The sequence below is a fragment of the Parambassis ranga genome, chromosome 4, assembly GCF_900634625.1.
Source record: "Parambassis ranga chromosome 4, fParRan2.1, whole genome shotgun sequence".
NCBI classification, from domain to species: Eukaryota; Metazoa; Chordata; class Actinopteri; family Ambassidae; genus Parambassis; species Parambassis ranga.
This window is the reverse complement of record NC_041025.1, coordinates 15,853,407-15,874,698: the sequence shown is the minus strand read 5'-3', so window position 1 is coordinate 15,874,698 and position 21,292 is coordinate 15,853,407. Positions and strand designations below refer to the sequence as shown.

Sequence of the window (21,292 nt, the reverse complement as noted above, 5' to 3'; positions counted from 1 at the left end):
TTAACAGGTACAGATGGGCGCTGCAGCTTTAAGGAGCCGTGCGCGCTCCCGCGACGGAAATTAGTTTTTGGCAGACGGTCACTTTTTTGCCGGCTCCTCGCTGTATTCCCAGCTCCGCCCTTCTTTCTCCAAATATGGTAACTTCTGGCTCCAAAATGTCAAGATGGCGACGGCAACCAGGAAGTAGTTCACAAAATAATGGTCGACGTCACACTGACCACGCCCATCTTTCTAGATACTGTCTATGTTCGCTAGTAGTGCTGTTGCCCCGTTGCCCCACCAGTACGTGAACAGCAGCGAGAATAGACATGCTAAACCGCTAGTTTAGGGAGGCTTTAGTGTAGGATTCACCCAAGTTTGTGGAAAAGCAGTAAGTTATGACGGAGTGCGTATTTATAACGGAACCTGTCTGTAAGAAGTGAATCGCAGTTGAATTATTTAAAGGATCGCTAAAGAAACTAGCAGCCACCCGGTCTGACAGCCAGCGTGTGCGGGAATGGCAACTCCCCGGCCGATAAAAGGCATTCTGAAAAACAAGAACAGCGGGACAAACGTCAAATCACTACCCGACGAAGCACCAGGAGAGAATACCGAACAAGCCCCTGGACTCCCGGAAGATGACCAACAGTAAGTTCTTTGCTTAGCAGCGGTTGGATCGGTTAGTCCGGTTAGCTAGCGCTAGCTAAACACTTGTTAGCCTTTCTAACGTTACTCTGCTGTCACCTCTCCGGCTATAAGTGTTAGCCAGCAGTATGAGCAGAACTTTGTGGCTCTAACTTGCAACTATTAGATCTGTTAGTCTCTCCTCCATGATTAAAATCTTGACTGTGTGTTAACATTTACTCTCTTTATCCGGTTAGCTTGTTTGTCGTTAGCCAGACATTCTAGTCATAGCAAGTGTTTTAAGTGTAAACTTAACATATAATCCTAAAATATAGTTTGCTTGAGGTGCCAAAACGTAAACAAATCGCCTAGCATAACCTAGTGGCAGAATGAATATCTCTAAATTTCACAGAGGTAACCTTCAGCTGACGATTACCTTAAAAGGAAAATTACATTAACAACATAAATAATAGCTGTATTATTTTATTATTGGCTCATTTCATGTTAGTTGATTTTGAACACATAGTTTGTTAGTGTATTCCTTGTGAATTCTGAAAAAAGGTTTTCATTTGTTATGCTTGTGTTGTTAGCTTCTAAATAAAATAAAGATACAGTATACACTCCTGGCATACAATGTAAATTTACAGTACTTTGTATAGTAAATGATCTGCTACATTTTATTTTACAATAGATTGGAATGTGTGTTGTTACGCTCTGAACTAAACGTGGTAAACGTATTTTTCCCAAGGTCTCTGACAGGCTTTAATAATTACATTTATCAACCAGCAGTGGTTACACAAATCAGATCTTTCATTCTATCTGTTTACCCCTCACCTGCCAAACACTTCCTCAAACATCTGACACTGACAGCTGTGCTGCAGGTCTGCACTGGCTTTCCCTGGATGTGTGAATCGCTTACATTTTAGTCAATGGGAGTTTTTACACCAGACATAGCAACACGTTTCAGAAGCGTCCTAGAAGCATAGCTACGCGCTGCTCCGGGAGAGATACGCATCGGTTCTATCTTGGAGCTGGCAGGAAGTCAGGCACCAGAACACAAGAGAAAATCCAGTAGATTTTCAAATTAAAACACCATGAGCGAACACTATTTGTTTATTTACTTATTTACCATCTCATTCATTCATTTTGGAAGTAGAGAAACAGCATTTTATTTGACTAATTGTCAGAATAACCCTGCCAATGTTCTTTTTCAGCTGATGCCAGTGTTTCATTTTAAAGCCTTTATCAGCTGACACTGATGCAGTGTCAATATCCTTAGCTGTGTCTTTCTTCATTATGACCTTTGAATCCTGGATCGCCCTTTAGTTCAGTCCCCTGTTATATTTGAAGACATTTGTTTGACCTCTATTCTATTGTTGGTCAGGGTGACAGCTCACTTTCTTTAGAGGACGCACTTTCAATGGTGTGGGGGACATCTGTTTTTTTTTCAAGAGCTTTGCAGGGCAAAAAAAAAATGGAGCAGGCCAACAGTCTCACAGCGTGGGGACGTGACTGGGGTCCATAATGATATGCTGATATGCAGACTGTGAAACTGGCTCTGGAATTGCTAAATCAGCCGTTCTGTTGGCTAATAGGTTCTTGGCCTTAGGGTCCAGTTGACAAGAGTTGAAGGTTGGTTTCACTCTTCTGGAGTCTTGCCTTTTAAATGCAATGGTATCCCTGACCTGTTCACTGTGGCAGTATGACATAACGCCCCAAATTGCCGGCCTTTGTTAGGTCATTCTGTATGCTGCTCTCCCAGCCAACTCTCTGTTTGTTCTCTTACCCCCAGGGAAGTGTGGACTGGCAGAGGACCCTGTGTGATGCTGTTCTATTGGGTTGAAATTATGTTGGCATGGTCAGAATTTGACAAAACTGACACTATAATAGAGCTCCTGTTGAAAATGTCATGCTAGTTGGAAAATGTTAGCATCTGAAAACTGAACTGAAATCTGTGAGCAACTCGGTGAAATACCTTTGGTAAAACAAGTTTGACAGAAATATAGTTTGAATAATGTGCTCTTATGTCACCACAATCTGCACACATCTGCTGCAAAACCAGCACTTCTTTATTTCATGTCTGTGTGTTTCTAGCATACCACTTAAAGACCACTTGTAAGTTTATTAGAAATAATTAGAAAAATATACGTACAGAAATAAAGCTACCGTCCAGCTACCGTCCATTGTTTGGTTTGTTAAAGTTGAATTATATGTGTTATTTGTGATTGAGTGTGCCCACTGTTTATGTCATCCTAGCAGGTTTAGAAATGAGTAACAGTCCTCTCCAGGCAGCGTGAAAAATTAGGCCATAGAAGGATGGCAGTTATTAGCAGATTCCGTTCCCAACACTGAATCAAGCTTTTTTTTCCCCGTGTTATAAAAATAGTCACTCGTTCGAGTGACACGAAAGCAGAGGAAAAAGCTTTCTGGAAGGATCCTTTGTGCAGCCAAGCACCAAATCCAGAGAGGAGGGCACAGACCGACCTCGCTGTAACATGCTGCCATTGTTTTTTTTTTTAAATATTCCTTATAATCATTATCTATTATTTACATTAAATTCCTGATGACTTAAGCTTTGTAATAAACTATTGCTTTGTTGATACAGAAAGACTCAACAGATTAATTGTACAAGCAATATCATTATATCATTGTGGGAAAATCAAAATTGAGCAAGATCTTTATTTTGATAAGGTCTTAACTACTACAAACTGATTTTATCTGGGACTGAATGTGTATTGTTTCCTTTGCATTTGCTGACAAGAGCATGGTTGATGTGCCTTTTGTTCAGTATGAAAAGGATTTTACACTGCAACTTTAAAGTGGATTATTTAGCACCCTTTACAGTCAGTGTTTTACAGGTTTTACCCTGTAACTTCTCAGGTGTTAATTGTTCAGCCAGTCTGAATATCTAAGATTTGTTTTTTTATTGAAACATACATGTTGTATATATACTATTACTTGTGACAGCAGAGCACACACTAGACCTCGACAATAGAACATTTTTTTAACTCTTTTTTTTCTATATGTCGGTGTTTTAAACAGTTCAGCTTCCAATCAAAGATCCCTTTTAGAATGTAGACTTTATAGCTGTAAATGTGTGATGTGTTCTTTTGAGATGAGATAACCACAGTCTGTCTCAGCCAGGTGATGTAATATTAAGACATACACAGAATGTGTGTGTTTTTGTAAATAATATAAAAAATGCAGATTAAACAGGGACCCCCCATTTTGTTTATTTCCTGTGTGGATCCAAATTCATTTCTTTCAGCATTGTAGGGCTTGCTATTGTTGTCCCTTCAATCACACACTATTATTTAGTCAACAGTGATGTATGGGTCTCACACTCAGTCATTCATAATTCATGAATACTTCCATGTAACTCAATCTCTCCTCACTGTCTCACAAGCCCCATCCTGACTGTGCAATGGACAATTTGACAGACATGCAGTGAATCTGACTTTTAATAATGTGGTCTAAAAACCATCTCAGTGCCTGTACAGACACTGTGTGCAGGTCAGATGAGGTCAACAGTTGGTATAGCATAGAATTTTCTTTGGATTTGAAAAAATCTATGTGATACAACTTATGTTAAGCTGTGAGTTTGGAGGAATACTTTTAAAGCCATGTGTGGCACCAATTTCCTTGCCTGCTGTTTGTGAGTCGATGCAGTATACCTTGTGTAGCCTCTGACTCTACTGTAAGAACAAAAGCCTGCTACTGTCACTGTTGGTGGGTTCAGGCTGTATTGGAGGGCACAGGGGCTGGACCTTTTCTCACTGCCCTCTGACTATGCTACCTGATAGTACAGCTCAGCTCTCAGGGATGACTCACTCTATTTAATGAGTTTTCCTGAAGCGTTATGTTGCCAGCTGTTGACCACCCTCCAGAGATTGTCATCATCACATAAGAGATAGAGCTCTATATTTAGTGTGTACTAGTAGTTGGTACTGTCCGTTTTTTTTTCTTACAGAGGCAGGTGCATTGTGATCGTGTTAGGGTTTTTCTGATGAACGGCTCTGATTTAGTGAAGTGAAAAGGATTTAAAGGCGACAGTATTTTTTGTAATAACAAAAGGAATGAAACATGACATACTTCTCAACACCTAACATTGTAATGCATCCATTCTGTCTCATGAAGGTGTTTTCTTAAGTTGCTTTGTGTTGAGCTCTGTCTGCTGTGTTTTTGGAACTTTTATACTAAACGAGTTTGTTGAGTTCAAAAGATGGTGTTCTCGCTGTCACTAGTGTAATGATTTTGCTGCTCGGGCAATATTCTTAAGCACAAACTAGCCAATTTATTCTTGAAGGAAACACTCCAGCACTTTAGAATGGTTGGAGCAAATATCCAAAACAACTTTGATGTTGAGAATTGTAGTATTTGGTATACAGTGGAGTGGTATACAATCTCTTTTGGGGTTCTAGTTTAGCAGATTTTCCAGCAGAACAGGCTTTTCAACAAGGTAGCTAATTTTAATAGGATGAGTGTGCATGTTCAGTATGTTGGTCAAGGGCATTTTATCAGAATGCACAACATTGGCTCATGTGCCTGCCTGTTGTTATAAAAAGCAGATCAGCAGTTCTTTATAGTGCCAGTTTATGAGCTTAACATATTAAAATAATGACATAAAGCTGTGTTTCTATACAACCCTAAGGGCAAACAAAATACAATCCAGTTTTATTTCAGTTTTTAAAGCCTGATGAGCTCAGGTGTGTTTTAGGGAGCTCTGCAGGCTTTTAGCAGCAGGCACAGGATGAAGCATCTCTTTCTACTGTAGTCTCCCTCCCCCTTCCTGTCTTCTGTGTTACCTGACCTTTTGTGCTCATAAGCAAGGTCAGGGATGGTGTGCAGTACTTTGGAAGAAGAGTTTTTGGAAGGCAGGCACAGTTTACCAGAGGGCAGATGAGGTCCTAGAAGCACCTGGCTTTAAAGCTTCAGGCTTTGGCCTCAGTGTGTGAAAGTAATTGTGGGGAAATAAGGGTAAAATCACTCAAAACACTTGAGGCTAAGAGTAAACTGTGGAAAGAATATAAAACAGAGCTTTAACAGAGATGTCAGTGAAATTTTATTGCATCAGGTCAGTGAGATATCAAATACAAAATCCAGGACTCTAAACTAATTGGCAGTGGAGTGACGCAATTGTGAAATACAAGCGGTTTCTCTCCCCTGAACTCCCATGTAACGACAGGTGTTATCTTTATCCTCTTAAATATAATTTCTCATACAGAACTGAATTTGGGGTCTTAGTCTGTTCATTTCCTCTTTCGAGGATTTGAAGGGGTGGTGAGGATTAATGTAATTTTATCAAAACCTCCAAGCAGAGCATGCTGAGGTAAAACCTTGTTTCCTAGATGAGGATGGAAACATTTGTGGGATAAGAACCAGATGTGTTAAACAGAGAGATGAAACAAAAGTCAACTCCTGAAAAAGCAATGGTAACAAATGAGACAACTCAACCCCACCGTCAAGCATCTACTCTCACAGATGATTGTTACCTTGACACAAAAACAGATATAGTGTCATTTCCTGAGGGTTATCAGAAGCCAAATCGGTGCCGATGACTTTTCTGGGCCTTTGTCCGTTCCCAAAATAATGTAGTCTTGAGTGAAAAATGGGGCATGTTCAGTCCTAGTTTAAATCTGGTCGCTCTTCCCCCCCTGGAGGAATCTGTGGGCTGTGATGGTGGGCTAGTAGGCTGGTGCGCAGTAAGGGACTGTCCATTTAACCCTCGGTTCTGTCCCACTGCTTTATCTTTGATCTCTTTACAGGAAGAAATCCCAGAAATGGGATGAGATGAATATCCTGGCTACATACCATCCAGCTGACAAAGACTATGGCCTGATGAAGATCGATGAGCCCAGTACACCTTACAACAGGTTAAAAGCTTCATACTAAATATCTTCAATATCATTCTGTATTGATTATTTATAACAGTAGCCCTCAACAAAGTGGGTTATCACTTATTTATTCTATTGTTTTGTGTAGGAATCAATGTGTGTATTTTTAATATTTAAACAATTTAAAGATGAGCTGACAACTGCCTCCTCCCACTCTTCCTTATGTTTGGGTATCTGCCTATGAGCATCCTTTTTGTTTTTTGTCTAACTTTAGTTTACTCTTCTCTTTTAGGATGGTCGGGGATGATGAAGATGAAGGGGCATTGAGTGATTCGGACGTCCAAGGTGGACTTGCAGCAGATGATCTGGCATCAAAGTAAGAATTCAAACCATGTGGTGACCTAAAAAGTGTGTGTGTGTGTGTGAGGTCTCAAACCAGGACCTCTCTCGCCAAAAGCAACTGTCATACCCCTACACTACAGGACACAGAGCCACCCTGCACAGAAGGCGTTAACTTTGAGAGTCCTAATAAATATATATTCGAGTCCTGATCGGGAGGTAATGTCCGATTCTGATCGGGCCCGATTTCCGATCACGTGATTGGATCGGGACATCCCTACTTCCTGTCATGTTTGCCATTCTGAAATACAGATAGGAACACTGAAGACATTCTCTATTTGCTCAGAAATATACTCTCATTTTTGAGTGTATATAAGTGTGTCCTGCTTTCATGTAAGCATTGCATGGCAGCTGTGGGTCACTTTTTTTCGTGGAAATGTTTCTAGCATTTCCTGATTTGCAGCCACACAGTGCTGATAAATAAACAGTGGATGTCAGCCTTAAATTCCATGGGAAAAACTACCAAAACTGTCAAGGATTGCTCTTCTAAATCAAAGGCATATATACCTCACACTGTAAAAAAAACCAGTCCTGAATACTGGATCTAATTTTAAGAGTGATATTTTTAAATGATCAAATCTGTTGGAATATGAACATATCATTTGAATAAGTCATCATCTTCACAATTATTTGTATAGGGATGATATAGTCAGGAGTCATCAACTCGAGGTCAGCGACGATGTTATCCACTTTTTACAGTTGTCTGAACAGTGAAATTAGTTTTATAGCAGCTGCACTAACAGGTACTCTCTTTGAAAGAATTAAAGGCATATTTGGAATCCTGAACCAAAGCCTGAGTGTATTTGGAAGCGAAAACAATTTATTCATATAACTCCCACAAGTAGAAGTGAGAGGAGACCTGGATAGCAACTTTTTACAGTAAAAGAAAAACTCTTGTCTGTATAAAGAACTGTTTATGTTTCACTCTGAGCTGTCATCTCAACAATAATATGGGCTTGAGATGTGTTTTGCTATGGGCCTTTGTGCTTACATAAGTGTACTGATGGAGGGACTGGATGAGCTAGTTTGAGTGTTTTGAGTGTGTGCACCACAGAGAGGATAGTGATTAGCTCCAGGCTTGCAAGTCAATTAGCTGCCTTTGTTTGCTTCTACAATAAGTGCCTTCTATTGTTTTACACTAAACCCTCCAGATAGTAGAGCAGCTGTTCTTTTCCACCGTCCTCTTCTTCTCATATCCCTCCAACATCCACTCTCACTCTGTTCTCTGATCCACTTGTGTCTTACACCTGGGTTTTTGTTAAATTGTTTTTATTCTGTCAGTTGCACATTGAAACTGTGAGAAACTGGCTGTCTTTTCTGTGAATCAGCCCAGTTTGTTTGAGAGGTGTAGTACAGTAGAGGAGAACTTCCCTGGGGCAGTTCCACATATTCACTACTATCCGTTCAGCCGTAAACCATTATTCATTTTGTCCACTGCTGTTAAAGCTCTCGGTGAGTGTGAGAGATGGGGATAGTAAGTCTGGTTATTCTTGTCTCATGCATGAGTACTCACACACACTATTTCACTCTCTGCCTACTCTCTCCTCCACCCTGAGTAATGCCTCTCCATCTGTGTTTATCCCACGTCTGTTTCCCTCTTTACTTAACCTTGTTTTAATTTCTCTACACTGAAGCATTCCCTGATCTTCTGTTTGATCGTGTTCTCACTTAATGTGAGCAGAAACAGAAAAGCACAGAAATACTATAAACATGCACTTAATTATTTCTGGTAACTCTTTCCATTTATGTCTACTTCTGTCACCTGAAGGCTGGTAGCAGCAGAGGGCTCAGAGCCTCGCTTCATGAAAGAAGAAGAAGAAGAAGAGGAGGAGAGCAGTGAGGAGGAGGAAGAGGAGCTGACTCCTGAAGAACAAGGTAGACCTTATTGGAAGTGATAAGTTGCAAAGCCATAGGCTGTGTATCAGTATCCATGGTAATGGGCTCACCTGGTTATTTATACCTTCCACCGTTTAAACAAAGTGTCCTCTGCAGCTGTGAATAAATGCAGAGTGGCTCTCCACTGTGGAGAGTCAGGAGAGAAGGTTCAGTCTGAAAGATCGAAAGAGCTCAAGTGTTTGGTATGCTCTTTTGCTGACCTTCCTACAGACAGACAGAGACTCACACACTCACACTGCGTCAGCATGCTTTCGACCGTTTTGTAACCTTGCCCCTCTCTGTACACTCTCAGAAACACCTCTCTGATGCTGCAGAGCTCATTACCACACACACGCTTATTTTAAAAGCAAATCAATCATTTTGTTGGATATTTATATCTCAAGAAGAGTAAAAGCATGACCACTGTGCGGACACCTACAAATCTGATCAATATGCTCCAACTGCAGAGCTCCTGCAGTTTTTTTGCTGACAGATCATGACGTAAAAAAAAATGAAGCCTGCGCCACCTATGGGTCAAAAATTAAAGAGTTGGAATATATATAAAAGTTTCATATATATATCTGGAACTTTCTTACGTGTTTGGATTTGTGTGAATCCAGCACAAACATATGTGCTACTCCAACTATTTTAACTTGCAATGACACTTGCATTTTAATTGAGAATGGAAAGAAAAAGCAGTATAATTAACCAGAACTGTATAAATATAAATGTGAATTGTGTAGGTTTTATTTGATGTCAGTTTTTTTGTCATTCAAAATAATTTAACACTTCTCAAATGCAGTTTGATTTGACCTCACTGGAGGTGCCAAATGTGGATAGGTTTTCTTTCAAGCGAGTAAGTCTTGAAACAGGATCTGAATGAACACTGAGTAAATGTTTGTAGCAAAACAGATATGTCATAGAAACTATGCTGAGAGCATTTTGGTGTTATGGGCACGCAGCTTCTGTTTCCTGTTTTTTCTATTGAAGCATTTCTGTCTGAATGAAAAGTTGATACAGTTAACTTGGAATTTGAACTAACTATCATGAGTGCCATAAAACCCTTACAGCTCATGCTTATGTTGCAATTTTTAATACAGAACAACTAGAAGAACAAATTAGATTGTGTAGTTCCAGCATAATCTGCGTCACACACCACAATTACCATTGTTCCAGCAAGTACTTATAAGTAATGTTATAAAATTGATTCCCTCCATATATGTTTAATGATTTTTAAATGTTCATTCCTCCTTAGCCAAAAAGAAACATTTTCAAATGATGAGGAAGATGCACTACAATGAGGGCCTAAACATCAAGCTGGCTCGCCAGCTCATTGCCAGTGAGCTTGAAGATGACGAAGATGCAGATGAGGAGATGAGGGACGACACAGAGGAGCCGAGGGAGGACACAGAAGAGACAGAAGAGATCAGTATTGACCCGCCACAGGAAGGTAAGGAGAGGGAGGCTACATCTGGATTTATTGTTTACACAGGTTCCAGGTGAATTGTTTTAGAATGTGTCAGGAAGCATACAGGTTGAGTAAAACCACAAAATGTCATTAAAATTAATATCGCTGAAGTTGCCCAGCGGCATTGTTTTTTACAGCTGTGCACTGGAACAAGTCATCAGTGTTGTGCTGAAGTACTGTGTTAACCTGCACAAGCACAGAGCATTACAACAGGAGGCTGGGCTTTACAGTGCTGTCATCAGTCCTTATGGTGGTTTATGTTGTGTTGGTTAACTTTGCTACATCTTATAGGTCTTGGTCAGACTCACATATTGTATCAATTTAGTCCAGCAGCTGTGAAGCATACACATTGTAGAAGTTGGTGTCCCAACAACTAGGAAGTAGTCCACAGCTTTAAAATCATGTCAAAATGGGACAGAAGAATGTGAATATTAAATTTGAAGAATACAAGACTTCTACTACAGAGGCTTGATTACGCTCCAGGTTGTTGACCTGGACCTTAGTTTCCATCAGGTCCTTGAAGGTTTAAAGAAAAGCAAATTGAAGAAATATTTCCACATCTGCCTGATCTCATGTGTGCCTGTCTCTTCTCCAGCTGACTCTTTGGACTCGTAAATGAGGCCTGTCTCTCAGCTTCAGCCCTGTGTGTCAGCTCAAGATCCAGACAGACAATGCCACTGTGCTCTGTGTTTCGGCATTGAGCAATACATCGAACATCGCTTCACCCACATATAACTCTGTCAACAGCCAATAAACTCCTGGTCACCTGCCTGTCTCTACTATTCCTTAGAACTGTGCAATATAACCTTCAAACACACTGGTGTTCAGCTCCCATGAATCAGTACAGCACACAAGTGAAAAGACTGTTGCTCCCTGCTCTTTCCTCTCCTGTTGCCAAGAATTTCCTCCTCCCACCTCTTCTTGTCTGGTGTCCCATTGAGGAACCTGTGATTCTGACCCTGAAAGGAGGATCAAAGCCTTTTTTAAAAACAAACAAACAAACAAAAAACTGTTGGACTCCCATCTGGCCACTCCACAGTTTCTACTGGCCACAGAGTCAGCGGCACGTCAGCGCTGGAGCCAGGGGAAACCCCACGACCTCACGAGAGGGATAACATGACGACAGCGCTGTTTTGGGTGCACCGCAGATGGATTTTAACTGTTTCAGTTTGTGACCCCCTCTATTCAATTACTTCTTGTGATAAAAGTCTATCAGATTGAGACCATTTTAGTGGTTTATAACCAGCTACATGACTCCCCTGCAGTAGCCGTAGTAGTATACAGCCTAAACGCTACATTTGATATCTGACAGCAGTGCAGTGTTTCTCATAGTGGAGTATGTACAGACGTACAAGGCAGGTCATGGCTGCTCTTAATATAAATTAGCTATGTTAACAGGGGTATATATTTTTTTGTTCTAAAATGTCTAGGCAGTTTCTAAGACATTTGTTAAGTATTAATAAAATAAAAATGCATTCGGTTGTTTGACAGTCGCTGGCTGTATTGACTTCCCATAATCACATTGCTCACTTGTATGGCTTTTTGCGTACAATTATATTGTATTGGCACTGAGATTTTGACCAATAATCTTCACTTACTCTCTGCTCACGCAAGCCACACACCAAACCTCATTTCAGTTTTGCGAACATGTATACCTCATATACACAGACTCCAGGCCATTTCCAAATTAAATCCACTGATACATTTGGCATGTAGGTTGTACTTTTCAGTGGAAACCCACTGTTGTGACAGAGAATCAAAGAGAACAAATGGCCCAGAAGTGTGATGTGATTTTATATGCTTGCACGATTGCGTACTTTTAGGTTTTTAGGATGGCAGAAGAGGACAGCATTGAAGTGTAGAAGTACAGCATGTGCTACTGATAAACAAGACGACAGCTTTAAGCTCTTGTATACCTTTGCCAGACTGAATTTTGAATAGGAGTAAGATGCAGTCAATGTAGTTGTTTAATTTCTCGCCTGGCTTCATCCAGTTTTGTTGTCTGATCTACTTTTGTATTTTGTTTGATTGGAGCTTGAGAACATCACAGAAGGATGTATAATGCTACTGACTTTAAATTTATTGGAGGTGGAGTTAAACCACTAAACGAAAGTTGCTACGATGTCTTAAAAATGTTCTGACAAGAGTAAGACGTTTCTGTTGCGTGTGAGCTTCAGAGGACTTGGCGTATGACACGATGCAGCATGCAGGAACCTTAAGTCTTATGTCTTGTGTTGTGATCTCTGAGCTTTTCTCTGACCCTTTAATTCCTCACTGTGATTGGAAGTGTCAAGCTTTGTATTTTGAAAATACAAAGAAAATCTTTGACCAACAAGTATGCCAATGTCCTGATGCGGTTTTTATTTTTTTATTTTATTTTTATTTGTAGTATTTGGTGGTGTTTTCTCTCCGTGAGGTGAAAGGAGGTCTGACCAACAGAAACAGCGTCATAAGACAAAAATATCTAAACAGTTAAGGATCACGTTTGTTTTTTGAGAAGCAGGAATGTGTCTGGAAATGCAGACTTTGACAATACTGATGTCTTTTACTTTAATCACTGAATTTGTAAAACAAAAAGAAAAGACAGCAGCAGAGAATTGAAACAATTAATTTTTCTTCTAACTTAAAAAACATGACTGATGTTATCACCCTGACGGTGGGTATTACCTGTCAACTGTGCCTCTTATGTATTTATGTACATGCGTGTAAAATGGGCTAAAACAGGCTATTCTTGATGTTTCTGTTTTATTGCCTTGTGTTGCTTTTTTGTTTCACACCATGTCTGCCCTCATTGGTTTGTTTTATAAGGATGATAGACTGTTAAGCAACCCCATGACTCTGCACTGTGTCTGTCTTTTCTTTGTATTTCCAGGTTGCATGTTCTTGATCATCAGATTGTGTATTTTCTGTTATGTTTTGTCTCGTATCATTAAACAGATGTTGTTAGGAACAATATGTGCTTTGTGTTTATTTTGGACTTAAATGCTTACAGTGGTACTCGTACTCTTCTGCACACATACAGTGTAAACATGCTACAAAACAACGAAACTGGGAGCTTTTCTAAAGACGTAAACAATTATGCAGTTTGTCACATCTTTTACATCTTTTACACTTTGTATTTTGTTATTTTAAAAAATCAGGCATCTAAACTAAACTAAAAAAAAAAACATCTGAACTCCAGTCTGATCACAAGCTACTAAACTGCATACAAAATGCATAAATAAATAGGAAAATATATATGATCAATAAAGGGGACGTCTGACAAAGTGCTCATGTCTATCATATTTAAAGCTTCTGTCAGGCTGGATGTTGCTTTCCTGGGCTTATACATCGGAGCCACCAGATGGCGCTGTGAGACCATATTATCCTTCATTCCCGTAGGATTTCTAGTAATTCTAATAGGATAAAGCAGAGGACTGTGTTAGTGTAAGACTTATCCTGCTATGTTTGGTTTAGCATGTCTTGAGAATGAACGTATCATCTGGCGTCTCATTCATACACGGAACAAGACATTCATTGGAAGTGTTTTGTTTCGTTCTTGAATGAAATATTAAGTGTTTAATGCACCAGACATGTCAGTGCTGCAATATATAAGAGATACGCATGAAGTGTAGGAGTGTCTGATGGAAGGATAAAAAAAGACGATTGACTGTAATTCCAGTGGATCAGGAAGCTCCTGTCAACTGACACAAAGATCGTGTGGGTGAAGACAGAGCGATCACTCGTACAGCTCAGAAGGTGATAGAAACGAGAATTCTTTACAGTGGGTTTTAATTTTATATATGCCTCAAACACCGAATCAGTTAGTTGTTAACCATTAATTTAGTGCAAATGTATTTAAATTATATTTGTGTGTATTGTTTTGTATTTTATGTAAATGTATTCACTAGCAATGCAAATATATTTGAAATGCGAGTTAACGCTTTATAAAACATAATATAATATAAACCAAATGTCCACAACTGAGTATAAAGTTTTATGTATACTTGTGTATGGATTATGTTTCTTTTTTTTTACTGTTTGTGTAATTGACATCATTTCCTGGAGCTGGCAGAAGTTGGGGAATTCAGTACGAGTGGTAGACCCTGCTCCTCCTGCTATAGACGATCTTTGTGTGGGCTGTAGTATAGTCGTTGGAGAAAAGCTGCTCTCCCGCTGGCTGCTATGACCTAGCTACCGGACGACACTTTCTGTTTTTCAACACTGACCGCTGCGGCTGAAACAGTTTTTTGACGTATTTTCAGGTCACCTTACATTCAGCACACAGTGGTTTATGGTTGTATTCCAGCGACTTTTCTATCGTAGCTGCTGGCCTCTGGGGCTAGCTGGCTAGCAGAGCGGTGACAGAGTGGAGCCAGCTGGTCGGACAGAGGAACAGTAACGTTAGCAAACAAGCTAATTAGCCAGAAAGACTCAGCCTGGATTACTGTGTTTAATCAAAAGGAAGCGCAGGTCTGCGGCTTTAATCACTGCGGCACTAAAAATGAAGATAACTGTGGATTTCGAGGAGTGTTTGAAGGACTCCCCGCGGTTCAGGTGAGCGATGACAACCAGGCTTATTGTCCCGTTTAGTGCATATTATTTACCACAGGGAAAAGTATTCAGTTAGCTGCTTCCTAACACACACCAATCAGCAGTAAGCAGCTAGCTGTTTGCTGCCTGCTACTTTTCTATTTTTGTCTCTAAGAAAGCTGGGGCCAGCCGGGGAAGCTGCTGCTGGTGGGGCAAGGGAACCAAACACAAACTCACAGAGCAGTGTGGTGGAGGGCAGAGTGTCTTCCAGTGCCTGTTTTCTGAGTATAAATTATGTAATGATTGGAAAATATATTAAATATGAATGTAGGAAATTACAGTCTGTGCCAGTAGCCTTCACTGACCCGTCCTTGGCTCACCGGTTTTATTACTGTACCCAAAAACTGTATATTATTATGTTAATTATGGTTCATTGTTCATCCACTTCTGGATTGTTGGCATCTTGTGGGCAGTGTATTGTAAAATATTTATGATCATAAATAACACACATGCTAAACACATAATGCCCAAAGCTGAGTAATAATTTTTACCCCAGTCACAGTTTTTGCTCTACCTGTAATGCAGTATGAGCAAAAGAATTAACATTTAAAAATAAGAAACAAAAATAATCAATGCTGGGAGTTTTTTGTGAAGAAGAATTGACAAGACAGGCTTAGTCCTTATGACCTTACTGGACAGAATCCAGCCATCCTGAGTCTCACCATTATTCCCATTCATTTATTTTTAATTTAATATTTAGACAAACCTCTATTCTAAAGATCCAATTAGCTTTTCCAGCTTTGATCAGGTGGTTGTTCATGTGATGTATTCCCGGCATCGTTACTCACTCACTACCTCTTTTTTCAAGCCTGAAAGTTGTGTAAAATGCAGTTGCTCATTGGCTTTGCATTTTCCAGTGTTTTGAGAAAGCGTCTCCGTTCTTCCTCCCTTTCTCAGCCCCCACACTCTCTCTGCTGCTCCTGTAACATCCTCTCACACAAAAACGAGGAACAGATGTTAGAAAGTTGTTTGCAGAAGAATAGAGCAGTTTTTTTTAATCTCAGAAACTTCCCACCCAGCTGTGTTACTTAAAATGGGCTCAATGACAGCTTTACTATTATGAATTGGGGTTATCTAGCTGACCTGGTTAACTGGTCCAGTGCTGTATGTTTTGATGTTTTTCTTCTATCTTTAAATCTTCCTTTGCATCTTGGCACACCTATGCTCAATTTGGGTTTTTTTGATTTTTTTTTTTTTTTTTGCGGAAAAGTCACTGCAGACGGTTCAACAAGTTTCTCCAACAAAGCTAGGAAGGAGGACCACTGACAGAAGCTGTGGTGAACATACATGGTCTGCTTGAAACTGATACTTTAAAACCAATGGTTTTCAATCAATGTAAAATACACCACTTTAAGAGAGAACGGATCCATTCTTTCCTATCTAAATTGTATTATCTGCCAAGTGAATGTGGAAAAGAACAACTTTGCATGCATCTGTTTTGGCAAATTTATCCTGGAGGATGGTTGTAATTAACAGACCCAACACTACAAGACAACATGTTTTGTTTTTAGCCTTATGTGATTGCATTATTCCAGCATAAATTCATACTTAAACCTGAGCAGACGTTCCATTAGTCAGGAAACACCTCTGGTTCATTTAGAATCTGATGGCTCTTTTGAATGGAGTTTAGAGTTTTTTTGTTTTTTAAAGGCTGTGTTCAAGAGATTTTTACACATAATATATCACTACATTCCCTACTAGTTAGTTCAGTGTCTAAAAAAGCAGTTGCTAACAGGTGGAGTCAAGTCAAATCTGCTTTTAATCATATAATCATATTAATCTCATACAAAGCCATTTACCATGATGCTCTACAGCCAAAACTATGCATCTACTTTATTACTTTTTTTCCCAGTGACCTTTGCCCTTTGGCAGAGTCATCTGCCACCATTTCCTGTCTCAAACGCCACTGTAGGTTGATCACTGCTGTGCAGTTATCAGACACTGTTACAGCACAGTTTTCCACAGCTTAACTCTCATTTTCCAACCCCCACTCGTTATGTTTGGCCAGAGAAGACGACAGAGCGAGAGAGAAAGAGAGAATAGATGAAAACATGGAATATACACCAGCGTGAAGCAGCTCTCACTTGCTGAACATCTGTTTCCATTTTGGTGTATGCCTTCAATTTTGTGCCAGAGAATATGGAACCCCCAAATGTAGAGAGGGTTGTTTTTAAGTGGTAATTTGGCACACCCCGCATTTTTTTTTCCACTGTCCTCCTTATTTTAGTTGGGAAACTATCGTTGGTCATAAACCATGCCTTCAGCCAGAGGACAGATGCACTAGTGCAAAAATTTTGTATTTTTGGCAGTAAACGCTCGTAGCCTAGTTTTCCACTTGAGAATAGACATTGGACTCGAGAGCTTTCCTGGCTGCTCTTCAAGTATGGTAGTTGAAGGCTGTGGCTTTTTCCCTCACATGTATAGAGATAATTCTTTCACAAAATTGATACACTTTCTATCTCCCAGATTGCAAAGTCGCTGTAGTATGTTTCATGTCAAATTAGTTCTTTCTTGTTTGTATAGATAGTAGTTCATGAACCACTAATGATATTTTATTCAGAGTAATTTTTATCTTGCTGATCAAATAACTCATTTCTAAATACCATTAAATAGAGAGTGCAAGAAAGCATGAAATTAAGAGATTGGAGTAAAATGAGGTTTTGTTAAACCTGGCTGAGATTAGCTACCGAGGGAGTGAGCTGATTTCTGTCATTGTCATAATGACTTCTCCTGTCTTAATCATTCTTGCTTGTTCCCACTTGATTTTGCTGATTCTGAACTTGGCCAAGAGCCATCATATGAAGTCACTGGTCAACATCTTAAGTTGTAGTTTCCCCTGAGTCATTGACGGCAGCTGTAGAGCCAGCAGATCTCTGAAAGACGTCTCTTGTATGGAGCCTGATGAGGAGTGCTCACACTGCAATACACCCTGAATAGTTTCCCATGGGAGTCCAACAGAGGCTTGTTAGCACGCTGGGCTTGTTGCAGTTTGATTTAATTGAGCTGAGGTTCATTTCCTCTTAATGGTTATTAATAAAGGTAATGAAATGTGTGGGCAAGTCTTCCTCTGGGTGCAGAGCTCATCCAGCAACATTTAATTTCAGTAGGTAACAAATAAAACAGATCTGATTTACTTAGTAAGGTTAACAGCACTCACAGCTCAAAGAAAATGTAGTTTATTAATGAATATATATTGAAGCTGTGAAATGTATCTAAACTGATACATAATTCTACTACTAATCTACTAATAGATCACTAAAAAAATGAATTGTCAACCATTGTTCAAGCATTGATTTTACCTTTGATTTGCATGTTTTAGGTGATAAATTGTATAATTAAATGACATACTATGATTACAGGCCCTCGGATTTCTGAATCATACTGGGACTTTTTCAAGGGATTTTGAAACTATAAACCAAGTGATTAGTTAATCCCATGCTCTCATCAGTCTGTATTTCCTTCCTTTAACTACGGTAGGATGTAGAGTAGGAAGACTGAGGATGTCCAATCAATGAAAATATGTCTTACATGTAAAATCAAAACAAAGCAGAATTTCCCAACGCTTGCAAGCATTTATCTTTAAGATATGACTTCATCTTGTTGATGAAGCTTGTGTGGGTTTCACCACAGTGTAAACCCCCACACCCCCTCCATGTCATCACTGCTCCTCTCGCTAACAATTGCAGGATCTACGTCACGGCACTGAAGCTCACCCCATTCTTAACATTTCCATCCACAGTAAGAGATTCAGTAAAGTCTTCTCATGTCTTACATGTAAGTGTCTGTAACTTTTGTGACAGGCAAATAAAAAAATAAAGCATGTATATAATAGACTTCCTGTTCTCTCAAAACAATATTGGTAACAGAAGGACTGAAATGGAAGGAAGATGAGTTGACAAAACACCGCTGGACATTATAGAGGTTATATTTAGAAAACCTCAAAGAAGATTGCATTGCAAAGCAGTTTAGCTGTCAGACATATCTAAATTGGATTAGTCATAGTATTTTTGAAGTAAGCCTGCTTCAGGCTAACTGAAGTTTGCAGCTGCTTTTATTTAAATAAAAATATAATTATTGGATTAGGTTTGATTCAGCTCACTTTTGAACACTCTTGTAAGCTATTTAGCTAGACAGATGACACAGCAGGCAAAATCAGCTGCCTTGGCTTATGATCAAAAACTAGCAAGTTAAAACTTTGCTGACAATGTAGAAAAACAGCCAATATTACTTCCAGTGAAACTACTGTTGCTGAACACAATCTCCCAGAGGAAGTGTTAGATTCAAGAAGGTTTTTGTCATTTGCACAGCAAAGGTTACACTGAGCAATTAAAATCTTATTTTGCGAGTTCCCTTCATGAGTGGAGTACGCAACTAAACTATACTAAGAAAAAAGAAATAGGAAATAAAATTGCTTTAAGATTAGAAAAAATAAATAAAAGAGCAAAATAAGCAAATAGCAGATACTATGCACAGAGAGTAGAGTGTATGAGAGTTAACGATTACTGTATGTACTGAATGTGCAAATATGTTTACTTTGTATAAACATGCAAAAAAAGACTTGTGTGGAATGTACAATGATGAACATCACAGCACAGGATATCAGGGGATGTCCAATATTATTGGTGTAATCTCACCCTATTAGTCAGCATGCTTAAATGTTTTTTTTGTTTTGTTTTGGTTTATGTAAAATTTGCATGCTTGGAAGCAGACCAAAACACTTGATTAAGTTTGCAGCCAGAGATAATCTTCATCATTGTGTAATTTGCCCATCATTCCCCTGATGAATTATTAATTATACATTTTTAAAAATGTGTGAAAAGTGCAACAATATCTTTGTATGCTTAGACAATGCAGATAAATTATATGCACGATCTCTTAATCAAATGATATCTCCTTCAGCTCTTTATAATTATCCTAATAGAAAGGTGTTTAGAAGTTTTGTATTAAAAGGTACTTCCAGACACTTTTAGACTAGCTGCATTGGAAAAAGATCATCCATTGAGATGAATGTGAGAACATGTGAGGAGCAGATGGTGTTGGAGTGTTATCCCATGCCTTTTGAAGTACTGAGTTCTGTGCCATGGGCTTAGAGAAGAGTCTGTGCCAGCAGCGTGAATGACAAACCTGTTTGACTACCTCGCTTTTGCATGCAGAGTGCACACACAGGCTGCTGGCTGGCTGGCTGGCTGCCAACAGCCACACAGAGCTCCAGAGGCGGCAATCTTTGTTTTGGAGCATGGTCACTGAATCACTGCATAGGAATTGGGTGTCTTGGCTTTTGTAGAAAATATTACTATGCAGTCAGATCTTTGACTGGTGCTAGTAGGCCCTGTGGGTAGTTAAATAAGTAATCCAAGATTTTATTTGTTTCTTTTGTTTTTTTGTTGGTGGTGTTGGAATTTTATTCACCCGTTGCTAAAATAACACAGTTTTATGTGGATGTTTATTCAAATCCATCTTGAGCCATAATTTGCTGTAGTCTTTATGCAGCTGATTGGCTGCTCATTCAAAGATCCAGTTTCAAAAAGTAGTGAATTTTATTGCAGCATTATTGCTGTTAATGTGTAAAACACCAGTAGCATTGGTGGTATATCCACAAATTCTGACAAGACGTTCAAAATCAAAGTACCGGTAGGTGACTGCTTCTCTCGACGTACATTGTTGTGGACCTCCGTCTGCCATACTGTTTCCTTTTGCGTGCTCTTGGTCAACTTAAAGAGAACCAGGACCCAAGCACTCCCTGAGTGATGCTGAATTGGCCTCTTTCTCACTGATGTGGTTTACACAGCAGGGTTTTTTTCTCATTCTTCTGCTTTATGGGCTGTAGTCTCCTCTATACCACACGTCTCTCTTTATTTAGCTCTGGCTTCTCACTCACACCCTAACAGCACTTAAACTAGGATGTCTTAGTTCCCTAATTTATATTGTTTCATGTTGTGAAAAGTCTAGTAATCACATGTTGCTGTTTCCTTGGGCTTTTCTGTAGAAATTTATATCTTCAGTCGTGGTCACAGGGGGACAGTCCTTTTTGTCTATAAAGGTCAACAAATAGCTTGGATTTTCCTTGGTGCTGTAGAAATAAAACCAGATACTGTGTGCCATGCCAAGTGTGCTTCACCCATTTACTATTTTTTAAACAGTTTAAGCAGTAAATGAAAAAACAACCTATGATGGTATAATTTAAAAACAAAAAAAGTATATTTTTCAGTGGCTCACTGCTTTTGTTTGTAGCCTGACATTCTTTCATTTCTACATCACATATAGACAGTGGCATATTCATGTCATTGTATAGCAGAAGCTACTGCATAGAAATCATCCAGCTAACCTGCATGATAATAAGTTAAGGGTTCAAATCATAGGTCCACCAGTAACCTCTGCACCTACTAAGAAATTGGATAACATAATTGATAGGTTAAAGTTAAAATAGCAGATGTCATTGACAGTCCTACCTTCTGTTGATAGTTTTTGATATTTTTATTGTACTGTATCGTCCACACAATATCAACACTTACATTTGTATTGTGCAGAACATTTTCTGAGT

At 39.3% G+C, this 21,292-nt stretch overlaps 2 protein-coding genes across 6 annotated transcripts in view; both read left to right on the top strand.

The window, feature by feature from the left end:
- Positions 1–244: 244 nt before the first annotated feature.
- Positions 245–13,132, top strand: ppp1r2 (protein phosphatase 1, regulatory (inhibitor) subunit 2). Its single transcript, XM_028404058.1, has 6 exons — positions 245–627; positions 6,369–6,476; positions 6,730–6,813; positions 8,605–8,711; positions 9,967–10,161; positions 10,775–13,132. The coding sequence occupies exons 1-6, from the start codon at positions 497–499 to the stop codon at positions 10,792–10,794; spliced, it is 645 nt and encodes a 214-aa protein (XP_028259859.1). The 5' UTR covers positions 245–496; the 3' UTR covers positions 10,795–13,132.
- Positions 13,133–14,292: 1,160 nt separating this feature from the next.
- Positions 14,293–21,292, top strand: part of LOC114434168 (arf-GAP with coiled-coil, ANK repeat and PH domain-containing protein 2-like) — a 38,035-nt gene continuing 31,035 nt past the window's right edge. For all 5 annotated transcript variants that reach the window (XM_028403162.1, XM_028403161.1, XM_028403158.1 and 2 more), the window contains exon 1: positions 14,293–14,715. In XM_028403162.1, coding sequence (XP_028258963.1) covers positions 14,663–14,715 — 53 coding nt within the window. In that variant the 5' untranslated portion in view covers positions 14,293–14,662. The remainder of the gene's footprint in view (positions 14,716–21,292) is intronic.